The sequence below is a fragment of the Symphalangus syndactylus genome, chromosome 14 (assembly GCF_028878055.3).
Source record: "Symphalangus syndactylus isolate Jambi chromosome 14, NHGRI_mSymSyn1-v2.1_pri, whole genome shotgun sequence".
NCBI classification, from domain to species: Eukaryota; Metazoa; Chordata; class Mammalia; order Primates; family Hylobatidae; genus Symphalangus; species Symphalangus syndactylus.
The window spans coordinates 46,373,597-46,386,179 of record NC_072436.2 but is presented as its reverse complement, the minus strand read 5'-3'; the positions used below and the strand labels follow the sequence as shown (position 1 = coordinate 46,386,179).

General features: G+C 47.3%; 1 protein-coding gene across 1 annotated transcript in view; it reads right to left on the bottom strand.

The window, feature by feature from the left end:
- FHL2 (four and a half LIM domains 2) overlaps positions 1–12,583 on the bottom strand; it is a 39,582-nt gene that overhangs the window by 1,664 nt on the left and 25,335 nt on the right. The window contains 3 exon segments of the mRNA XM_055243972.2: positions 790–976; positions 5,152–5,321; positions 11,439–11,613. Coding sequence (XP_055099947.1) covers positions 790–976; positions 5,152–5,321; positions 11,439–11,613 — 532 coding nt within the window.

The following is a 12,583-nucleotide window of genomic DNA, read 5'->3' as shown; positions in this document are numbered from 1 at the left end:
AGGCCACTGGGTACTCCAAGTGTCTGCCACCTTCCTCTGATAGGAACGAACCGGTCAACTGAATGCAACGGGATTGCAAATCCCGCGTCATAAAATTTCTCCTGTGTTATTATAGAATACACACTTTTCTCTCCCCACCCAGTCACTAATTTGTGTAGTGATATGTGATGACCATTTAAAGGACTTTAGTGTGGAGTCATCTGTTCTCCACACTGAATTTCTCCAGCCTGCTTAATAGTCTAGTCCAGAAGCCTGGTCTTCCAGCCAGCCAGATTTTGGGCTCTCACTTAGCCAGATTCTTTGGGGAAATACAATATGAAAAACTCCTTAGAATGTACCCTCTGCCCTCATATAGCTATGGCCTTGTGGTAGAAATTTCCCACTCAGATGCCTTGGAGTACAACCGTCCCACTAAGATGCTAGAGGACACTTCTAAGAACACAGCACAGCTGCTAAGCCTGAAAAGGCCAGTTTTTATTGTGCTTTTGTGGTGTCACAGGCTCACAAACTGCAGTTTTAGAGATAAGCCAACCCAAAGCCGAAACTAAACCGGAACACAGGCCATATGGTTGTGATCACCGGGTGGGCTGCAGAGGAAGTAATCATTACTTGCTGAAGCATAGCCAGTGCACCAAGGAGAGGAAAGCAGGTAGACAGAAAAGTCTGCTGTGTTCAGAGCCTTAGGGAGGTCTGAGAAGTTTAGGGATATAGACAGGGTCACATGCTAAAATGCTAGGCCTTGTTCAAGCTTCCAATCGCTCTTCGAAGTGGGGACCCCAGGACACTCACCGCTGATGGGGTTGGTGCACCCGGCACACTTCTTGGCATACAAGTCACAGAAGCAGTTCAGGCAGTAGGCAAAGTCATCACGAGCCGTGAAGCGCTGCCCAGACAGCTGCTTCCTGCAGGCGGTGCACACGAAGCACTCCTTGTGCCAGGGCTGCTCCCGGTAAGTGACCCCTCCTGTGGTGATGGGCTGCAGGGATGAGGGGGAGAGTTAGTGTGGCCTCTGTGCTTGGCAGACATCTTCAGTCTCAGCTACTGCCACTGGATGATGCAAGATCCTCATCCAGAAAACATCCAGTTTGTTGTCACCAAGAAGCTGCTTTACAAACTTCACAGTCACTTGTTACCCTCGCCACACGCTTTCATTCCAGTGTCATAGGCCCTGGCTTTCCCATTAGTGAAACTGGAGCTTGGGGGTTGCCCTCACCCCTTCCCAGGGATGCTGGGGGTCTAAGGCATAGGGCGCCTCAGTGGTGTTGCCACCTTCCTGAGCAGGGAAGCAGCACAGTGGAGGGGGTCAGGATTCAATACAGCATCAAGGAGACCTGGGTTTGAATCCTTACCCTACTCCTTACCAGCCCTGTGGCTGGGAGCAGGTTATAATAAAGATCTCTGCACTTCAGTTTTCTCATCCAGGAAGTGAGAGTGATGAGGTTAAATGGGTAAGTTGATGAGGAGTCCTTACTTAGAAGCCTGGCAGGGCCAGTGGCTCACACCTGTAATCTCAGCACTTTGGGAGGCCGAGGCAGGTGGATCACTTGAGGTCAGGAGTTCGAGACCAGTCTGGCCAACATGGCGAAACCCCATCTCTACTAAAAATACAAAAAATTAGCTGAGTGTGATGGTACGCCTGTATTCCCAGCTACTCAGGAGGCTAAGGCAGGAGAATCGCTTGAACCCTGGAGACGGAGGTTGCAGTAAGCTAAGATCATGCCACTGCACTCCAGCCTGGGCAACAGAGTGAGACTCTGTCTCAAAGACAAAACAAAACAAAAATCCTGGCAAGTGGTAACTTCTCCAATGCCACTCACAAGCCTGTCTCTCCAGCCACTTATGGTGAAAGAAGGAAGAGACTTAAAGGACAGCCGGGACTGGCACCTGCTGATGCCACAAGAAGAGATGGGCATCTTGGAAGTTTGGGGAAAAATAAGCCAGATGCCTTCATTCTCACCTGTATTGTGGTCTTAGAACATCTGTGAGGTGAAGCTGCAAAGCCACACGAGGTGGAACTGGCCATGAGTACCTCAATTTTACCTGGTATTTTTCTCCAAATGTTGCATCTCACATTCTATTTAAAAATGAGTGCTTGGTGGAGCTGAGTAAGATATCAGAGGAGTATAGGTGGCCTCAGCTTGGCAAATGAAGGCCATGGAAGATGGAGTGCAAGCACCTCACAATCACACTTTTTTGCATTTTATTTTTTGAACATTTCGGTATCATCCAGTAACTCCTTTGGTTTTTAAATAAAGCTTGTGAAGTAAGAAAGATATTATCTTAATTTTATGGATGAGTAAACTGAGACTCAGAGAAATTAAAAAGTGACTTGCCCAAGAATTCATAGCTGGTTAATGACAAAGCAGGAACTAGAATTCCAGACTCCCTTCTACCTTGTATTCTTTTCATTAAACCATAAATCATGAAGCATCTTCCTATAACCCACCCCACTGCACAAGAGAATGAACACAAAACACACCTGGTTGCAACATATCCATGTGAATGCAGTAGCCTGTGTGTGTGAGACATCTCCTCTGCCTGCAACATACATCCTCAGTCCTCCCCCTTGCTCCAGATTCCGTGCTTCCCACCCACATCAGCTAACTTGATGCCTCTGAGCATAGCATGGCTTTCTCAGAGACTCCTTCCCTAAACGCCACCCTGGCCCCCAACTCCTCAGATTAGTTGAGGTCCCTCCATTCCACACTCTGCTCTTCTCCTCCATAGCACACTGCTCAGTAACTACTGACGGGTTTGACACTGGAGTGTACTTCCACCTAGACTACAGTTAAGTGTCTGCGTCTTGTCCAGCATCGGATCCCCAGTGCCTGAGAGGGCCAAGTTCATGTCGAGGAATGGATGCTTCTGGCATGAATGTTTTTGTGTGTATTTAATGAACATTGATTTATAAATTATAAATTTATTAATTTATATTAATTTAATGAACATTAATTTATAAATTATAAATAAAACATAATTTGATGCACACAAAAGGCATGCATCCCAGAGGATATGTTGCTTTCATTTCTGCAAATGAATAAAGCACACATTGGAAAGATGACAGAGGAAGAGCAATTCAAATGAACTTCCGTTAGGTCTTGATGAGAAAAACAAACCAAAATAAAAATGAAAAGGGGAGAGAACAGGGAAGAGGGTTCCTAAAATAAAAGCAGGAATGAGAGCTCAATCTAAGAATAAAGAAAAAACGGGAGTTCGTGACCAGTCTGGCCAACAAAGTGAGACACCATCTCTACTAAAAACAAAAAAAAAAACAAAAAAAAGCAAAAATTAGGTGGGTGTGGTGGTGGCACCTGCCTGTAATCCCAGCTACTCAGGAGGCTGAGGCAGGAGAATCGCTTGAACCCGGAAGGCAGAGGTTGCAGTGAGTTGAGATCATGCCACTGTACTACAGCCCAGGTGGCAGAGTGAAACTGTCTCAAAAAAAGAAAAAAACAGAAGCATAAAAGGAGAGGAAATAAAGAGAAATTTAAAATAACAGTAAAGAACAAATGGCGCCAGGCGTGGTGGCTCACACCTGTAATCCCAGCACTTTGGGAGGTGGAGGCAGGTCAATCACCTGAGGTCAGGAATTTTGAGATCAGCCTGACCAACATGTTGAAACCCCAGCTCTACTAAAAATACAAAAAAATCGGCTGAGCATGGTGATGCATGCCTGTAATCCCAGCTACTTAGGAGGCTGAGGCAGGAGAAATTGCTTGAACCCAAGAGGTGGAGGTTGCAGTGAGCTGAGATCAAGCCCCTGCACTCCAGCCCAGGTGACAGTGTGAGATTCTGTCTCAAAAAAAAGAACAAATGGAAATGAGAGAAAGGCTGAATGGAAATTTGGAAATTGGTAAGAATACTCAGCACTTAGAAAAGGTGCGGGCAAGGTGGGGACATTCTTGCCTAGGCCAGCCAGGTACAGGTAGCAGTATCAGGGATGTTTCTCCATGGCCCAGATGCAAGGGTAGAGGGCCCAAGGGCAAAACAGCAGAAGCTGGGTGAGCAGAGTCAATAAGAGGATGAGAGCAAACAGAACCTGTGATGAGTTCCACAGCTGGCACTGCCCAGGGCGAGTCAGCAGTGGGAGGGTGCCACTCAACAGGCTGACACAAATCCTAACAAAACAGAGACGCTGGAAGCTACAGCATAATAAGAGTTGCGTGTGTGTAAGAGTCAGAGGGCACAGCAGAAAACTAAGCTACACCCTGAAGGGTGTAGGTCAGGGGGCAACTGGGCAGATAGATGGCTTCCTACAGATATGCAGTTCCCTTTCTTTCTTTAACCCTAACAGAGCCATGACTGGAATGGCACATTATCGAGTAGGTAAGTTTATTTATTTTCATTTTTTAAATTTTTTGAGATGGAGTCTCGCTCTGTCGCCCAGGATGGAGTGCAGTGGTGCAATCTTGGCTCACTACAATCTCTACCTCCCAGGTTCAAGCGACTCTCCTGCCTCAGCCTCCCGAGTAGCTGGGACTACAGATGTGCACCACCACACCCAGCTAAGTTGTGTACTTTTAGTAGAGATGGAGTTTCACCATGTTGCCCAGACTGGTCTTGAACTCCTGACCTAAGGTGATCCACCAGCCTTGGCCTCCCACACTGCTGGGATTACAGGCGTGAGCCTCCATGCCCGGCCAGAGTAGATGCAGTTAATAAATGATCTGTCCCATATCCACGGGGACAGACTTTTCTCCTTTACTTTTCTTCTCACATCCGTCTCTCTCTCTCCTCCCTGCTCCCTCCCTTCCTCTCCCTGCTCTTCCTTCCATCCTTCTCTCCCTCTCAAGCTTGCAGTTGTTTTCTTGTTTTATTCATGGAGAGAAGCTGAACAAGACAGCTTTGGGATAGTGGCTCCCCTTCCCTCTAACCACAGGTCATCGACATGAGAACATATTTAGAAATGGTCTAGAAGAAGGCAGGGTTAAACGATTTGATCACAGAGCTCAACAGTGTTGATGTCTTTGAAAGAAGGATGGGCACCCAGACCTAATGGATAAATGCTTGGAATGTAAGGCAGGACAGGCACAGCTCCCACGCCATTTAAGTATCACAGGTATCCTTGTTTTTGGAAAGAGAACTGACAGACATGGACCATGGAGGCAAATCAGCCAGAACGTGCAAGGGCCAAGGGGGAATCTGAGATACCTTTTTGCACTGAACGCACTGCATGGCATGTTGTTTCTCATAGCAGGGCACACAGAAATTCTGATTGTCTTTGGGGATGAAACTCTTGGTTCCAATTGGCTGCTGGCAGCGGTGGCAGATGAAGCAGGTCTCATGCCAGCTGCTGCCCTTGTACTCCATCTTGCGGGTACCTGTCATCAGTGTCAAGAGGAACACAGCAGAGTTATGGTTAGAGGGGTGTGGAGTCCCAGCAATCCACCCACTGAGCTTGCTGCCCTCTAGTTTTATGACCAGAGCAAGTCACTTCAGCTCTTGAAGGCCCGCCTCTAAATGGAGGTAATTCCTATTTTGTGCAGGGCATGGACTTTGTCTTTTGGTTCACTACTGTACACCCAGCTCCTAGAACAACACATGTACGTTTTAGGTACTGAACATTTATTTATTGAATATCATGGTTAGGAATGTTAAATCTAAAAAAAGTTAAGTCTCTCTCAGCAATGCAAAGTATAAAGAGAAGTGTGGCATAGCTCCGATGAATTCCCATGGAGCATGACTTTTGGAGTCTAGGGACTGTATTCACCTACTGCACACCTGATAATGAACACCCTGTCTGGTTCGCAGCAGGATGGAAATAGCTGGAGTGTGAATGAACCTGGAACCTTGAACCTGATTCAGTGAGCTGCCTCTACAACACTCACTTTACATACTGCCTGTTGAACCAAGTTGTGATGTATCTTGGTAGTTTTATGCACTGTACTAAGTGCTATAATTAAAACCTACATGTAGTTTTTTTTTGTTTTCGAGACGGTCTCGCTCAGTCACCCAGGCTGGAGTGCAGTGGTGCGATCCTGGCTCACTGCAGCCTTGAACATCTGGGCTCCAGGGAAACTCCTGCCTCAACCTGAGAAACTAGAACTACAGGTGCACACCACCATGCCTGGCTGAAATCTTCATGTGTTACTTGTCCATCCCATTTAGTAATTGCCTAAACCTGCACCATCCATTGTCTTTTGAATAACTATTAGCATTTGATACGTTGCTACCATTTCTCCAAGTGAACTGAGGAGCTCTAGAGAACTGAAACACTTATGGGTCACCCCTGCCACCACCAAGCTGGACTCACTGCAAATGCTTGGTGTTTGTTCAAAGACTGACATTTTTTTCGTTTTTGTTTGCCAGAAAGAAATGTATCTATTTACAGCAAGAGATGATTCCAGATAGGCATATAAACAAGTACCCTTCGTATAAAGCAAATGTAAAGAACGATCTGGGGAAATGAGTATTATGGACAAAGAAACAGGAAAGTGTTGTAAGTGCCTGGACTAGTTGAGGGGCCTGGCCACTGTGTAAGGACCAAATCCAGACTGCTGCCTGCTTTTCAAATGAAGTTTTATTGGAACACAGCCACGCCCATTAATTTACTTCCATTGTTTACATCCGCTTTCACGCTAGACGGCCGAGTAGTGTGCAGCTGTGTGCAGTTGCTGTGTAGTTGTAGTAGGTGAGTAGTTGTGACAGAGACGGTATGGTCCACAAAGCCCCAAATATTTATCTGGCTTTTGAAGGAAAAATGTTGCCAATCCCTGGGGACTGTGGCATGAGGGTCACATACATGTGACTTCAACTGGAGGTCAGGGAGTCATGGGGAATCAAGCCAACAGGGGGACTGCCCGCTCCAGACCTGGTGGAAGCAGCTGCAGTAACACAGGAGGCTTATAGGAATCTATAAGACTAGTCTGTAGAGCTCAGCCCCAAAATCTTATGGTCCCAAGGCCAAAGCTATGGGTTGTATTTTAGCTGGCTAGAAAGTTGGTCATGAAATGTCTGTCCTCCAGTAATTACGAATGTGCTGAGAATTATCACATGATTGTTATTTAGGATCATTTTCTCAGCTTCCTGTACTTCCAAGACCAGACATTTGAGATTATATAAAATAAGTAGGGTGTGTATTGGGGGGCAATGTGTGAGAGGGAATTTGGGATGGTGACACTCAGTGATCTTAAAATTCAAAACTAAGCTGTACAATCTATGGAATTCAATTGTGGGGTGATGAATGCTAAAACGAACATTACATGAAGCAATTGAAATTCAAGTAAAAATAGTGGAAGGGCTTTGACTTCACAAAGACTTTCTTCAACCTCCATGCATACTTTTGTCACTTGCTCTTTGGATCTCTGACCTTCATTCTGATCAAGCAGCCCAGATACCAAAGGATTTTGCCAATGAATATGGGGCAATTATGACTCTCACGGCATTCTTTTCGAGTTCAGAAATAAGTCTTATCAGATCAACACCAGTTCGAGGGCAACTCTACGTGCAGAGAATGCACGGGGCACCTGGAGACTCAGGGACATGGCACGTGCACCTCTGAGGCATGGCGACAGCAGTGGCCGGAGGCCTGCGTGGTCATATGCAGCAATACCGGCAGGTGGCAGGAGCGTTCCTTCTCCTAACTGAATCGCACACTGAACCAAGTCTCCCGCAGACGAAGTGCAGTCTTGAAGAAGGGATGTCTTAATCTGATTCAAATAGTCAAATGAGGCTGGCTGCGGTGCCTCAGCCTTGTAATCTCAGCACTTTGGGAGGCTAAGGCGGGAGATCTCTTGAGCCCAGGAGTTGGCGACCAGCCTGGGCAACATAGGGAGTCCCTGTCTCTACCAAAAAAAAAAAAAAAATAGCCGGGTGTGGTGGTGTGTGCCTGAGGTCCTAGATACATAGGAGGCTGAGGTGGGAGGATCATTTGAGCCCGAGAGGTCAAGGCTGCAGTGAGCAGTGATCGTACCACTACTCTCCAGCCTGCGCGAAAGAGCGAGATCCTGGCTCAAAAAAAAAAAAGTCAAATGAGGAGCCAGAAATTTGGTTGCAGGGTTGGAGACAGAATCGAATCGCTACCTGAGTCTGCTCAGAGGCTGTGGTGCATCTGTAAGCAACGTCTGCTAATAGGGGCGCGAGAGCTGGTAAACCCCAGCACTGGGGTTACTGATGATATTCCAGTTTCCTGATTAGTCATCAGGAAACTTACTTGTGTGGGGATGTGGAGCTGGTGGGTGAGTTTTTCACTTGTCTTCTAAATGTAAATTCACTGCAAAAGCTGTGCACTGACGCTGTAACCCATATTCATCTCGAATGGGTTCTAATACTTTTAGAAATCAAACCCAGGCAAGCAAGTGCTTTGATTCAGCGTTTTGTTGGTGGTAGTTTGTTTGTTTTGCATACACCAGGATTCTTCTAGATGCCCTGCCTTTGGTGCCGAGTCCGTTTCTTCTGGCAGAGGCACCTATAAAATGGGGATGAAGCTATCCAACCCAGGGGACACTGAAGATTAAATGGGATTCTGTAAAGCAGCAGAGTGTCTAACCCCTGTGTGTGTGCTCAGGGGCTGGTAGCTGTAGCTGTGTTGTTATTATTACTTCACAGCATTTCTTACCACAGAGCCTGAATTCCAGCTTCCCTCATTCCTTAATAGAACAGACTGCTGGCCAGTTAATTCTCAAATATTCAGTATGGGTTACCTCTCACTGAACATTAGGTTTTTACTTCTTATCTGATCATGTTTTTCTTTTCTTTCCGCCCCGCCCTGCCCCCAGTAAACACCATGAGAAAGAGAAGGTGTGATGGTTAATTTTATGTGTCAGTGTGGCTGGGCTCTGGTACCCAGTTGTTTGGCCAAAAACAGGTTTACTTGTCGCCGTGAAGGTGTTTTTTAGATGTGATTAACATCTAAGTCAGTAAGCTTCGAGTGCAGCACGTTACCCACGTATCAGAGCTGGGCTTCATCTAATCGGTAGTAGGCCTTAGGAGCAAAGACTAAGGTTTCCCTGAGGGCAACTAATTCTTCTCAAGACTACAATAGACACACCCTGCCTGAATTTCCAGCCTGCTGCCCTACGGAATTCAAATGCTCCCATTTGGAACCGCAGTATCATCTCCCCTGAGCCTCCAGCCTCCTGGCCTGTTCTATAGATTCCAGACTTACCACCTCCACAATCTCATGAGCCAATCCCTTGAAATATATCTTTCTCTCTCTCTCTCCATATATATGTATCTAAGTGTATACATTTCTTTGATTGATTCTGTTTCTATGGAGAACCTGACTAACACAGAAAGTCAAGACAGGTGAAAAATTCAAAATCCGGGAAATATGCATATTTTTTATGTCATGGTTGGTGCTAACAGTTAAAGTCTTTAGCCCCTAGAGTTCCCAGTGGAAGCTTCCTTGGGCCCTTGTTCAGGAAACTAGTAAGGGTTTAATTTATTTTTCAATTAATGTTGTGGTTCTTATTGTTACCAAGAGTGTTGTGTCTCTGCAGTGACTCCCTGTGGGGCAGGACACAGGTCAGCCTGGCTTTCTGCGGGCTTCAGTTCTCATTTGCACTGTCGCACATCACTGGGGCCCGAGTTTTCAGCCTCTGTAGGATCCACGTGATCTTAGAAGAGGCCTTCCTGCCTGGAGCTGCCCCATCTAAAGTCACCACGCAGCGCTTCCACAGCTGTCTTCCCTTACAGCTGCCAACAGGGCTGGGGCTGTGTCAGCCTGGGCATTTTTCTTCATAGTGTGTCACAGTTGTTTTGAAGTTACATTAACCAGAGAAATGTAGTAGCAGTAAGAAACCATCTTACCGAAGGTCAAATTACCTCCTTGCCTTTTTTAAAAATGATTATTCCTTATCCTACATAACTTTTTTTTTTTTGAGACGGAGTCTAGCTCTGTCGCCCAGGCTGGAGTGCAGTGCCTTGATATCGGCTCACTGCAAGCTCCGCCTCCCGGGTTCAGGCCATTCTCCTGCCTCAGCCTCCCAAGTAGCTGGGACTACAGGCGCCCACCACTACACCCGGCTAATTTTTTGTATTTTTAGTAGAGACGGGGTTTCACCGTGTTAGCCTGGCTGGTCTCAAACTCCTGACCTTGTGATCCGCCCTCCTCAGCCTTGCAAAGTGCTGGGATTACAGGGGTGAGCCACCACATCTGGCATCCTACATATCTTTCTAAACTATTTCCCATGTCAGTCTCTTCAGCATTTCTTTATTATCAAAAACAAAGCAAACCAACGTGATGAAACCTCGTCTCTACTAAAAATACAAAAATTAGCCGGATGTGGTGGCACACGCCTATAGTCTCAGCTACTTAGGAGGCTAAGGCAGAAGAATCTCTTAAACCTGGGAGGCAGAGGTTGCAGTGAGTCAAGATTGCACCACTGAACCATGTTGGCCAGGCTGATTTCAAACTCCTGACCTAAAGTGATCCACCCACCTCAGCCTCCCAAAGTACTGGGATTACAGGCATGAGCCACCACACCCAGCTTCTTTCTGTATTTTGAAATTCCATATATTTTTGTCCACTTTGCTTTTTAAAATAAAAGATTCTGCTCTCCTATGTAAAAAACAAAACAAAACAAATAACTCCCCCCACATACACACACAAAAAAACCATGAGGGACGCAGTCCCATCAACACACAAGGCACCTTTATTGCCATCCTCGGCACCTGGCCCAGTTGCGGCTGTGCCCTTTTTGACTGTCCATCTAGAACACCAACTCTACAAGGGCAGAGGACCAGGTGCACCTTGGCTCACACCCTACGAATGCTCAGCTCGAGCCCAGTGCCTGGCACGCAAGGGCACCATGCACGCTTGGTGAAATAACTGAAAGAGTACAAATTCAGCAGGTAGAAGGGAAGAAAAGAGAAACTGAAAGGGGCCGGGCGGAGGTCAAACTACACCGGTCGCGGTCAAGAGATCATTATTGGAGGTACTGAGCGGAGAAGGAAGAGAAGAGAGAGAGGGCTGCTGGTGTGCTGGGTTTTATATCCCTTGGGCCTATGTGGATTGGGCTAGGGGCGGGCCCAAGGGAAGGCGGGAGATGCTTCTTTCTGATTGGCCCTCCTTTGGCGGGTTCAGACAGTGCCCAGTCAAGGAGGGGAGAAGAACCTGGAACCAGCCCCATCTTAAGGTATGGCGCCATTTAAGGTACCCCATGTTACCTAACAGAAACCATCTATGGTGGTGGGAAAGTGGGGGCTGAGGCAGGAGATGTATTTTTAAGGGGGATGCCCACCATTCACTTACTCTAGCAATTTGACTGCATAACACTGCCCCATGTGCACAGCAAAAAGATCCCGTTACTGCCCATGATAGAACCCGTATGTCCCTGCTTCGTAAGTACTCTAAATACTCCTCTGTAGTTCAAGGTCAAACTGGAAAGTCAACACGAGTGTCTGGAACCAAGTCAATGTGAACAGGGGGGTCAGAGGAACGTGCACAAGGCCTGAAGCTAGACTGGCTCATGCATGAGAAAGGAGTGTCTCCTGACCTGGCATGATGGTCTTCTTGCATTCCTGGCACTTGGATGAGTACTCGTTGGAATAGCAGTCTGTACAGAGCAGCTGGTCCTCCTTGGCAGCAAAGGGCTTGTCCACCAGTGAGTTTCTGCACTGCGAGCAGTGGAAACAGGCTTCATGCCAGTGCCGGTCCTTGTAAGACAAGTCCTGTGGGGCCAGACCACACAAGACAGTCAGAGGCAGGACAGGAGGGCTTGGACCCATAGCATAGGGGCCCCTTGCGAATCTGCAGAGCAAACAAGGAAAGAAGTTGGGCCGAGGCACCCTGGCGCACCCACATTCATACCCCAGGACCACCTAACTGCTGAAATCAATTAAGACTAGGCTGTTTTTCTCTTGCTGCATTTTAGAGCAACAGGTTAGACAGATGTGCATGTATGCACATGTCTGTGTGTGAGAGATGCTTCTAAAAAACAAAGGGATTTCCCTTATGTATTGCCTGCAAGAAAGAGAAACAGAAAACATGAACACCTATCAATTCGTCTCACACCACATCCGGCGACAGAGAAACAGACTATAGGACGTCCTTGGCTGAGGGAGCCCTGCCCAACTCAGATCACTGTGGTCACTGGCATGGCAGAGAGGCTCTGGGTGTCGGGATGTTCACAGGAGGCCCAAGGACTGTTTGGTGGGAGAGGGTCAGGAGAGACTGCGTGTGTGGGTGCTACCTCTGTGGGTGGCAGTGAGCTGGTGGTGGAGGGGAATTTCAGGCAGAGAAGGAGCACAAACACAGAAGATCTGGGGACGGGGGGCATGTCAGATTGGAGGGAACCACAGGCCAGGGGCGAGGTGGGAGGGCCACCCGGCCTGGCTGGACCGGAACATATGGCTGCCTTTTTGCCTTTTATGTCTACGTAGAGATTCTGTTGATCCTGAACGCAGTGGGGAGCTGCTTTTCAACAGGAAAGTGAAGTGCTTGGACTGGGGGACGGGTAAGGATGTGGGAGTGGAGGGAGGTGAGGGTGGGAGAAGTGAGACAAAAACTGGGCACACATGGGAGAGGCCCTGAGAAGACAGATGCATGCTTTTGAGTAAAAGATGAGAGACAGAAAGGAGCCCCGCAGAAAACTCGACTCCACAACTGGCTTCATCTTGCCTGAGGAATAAGAGAAACTTC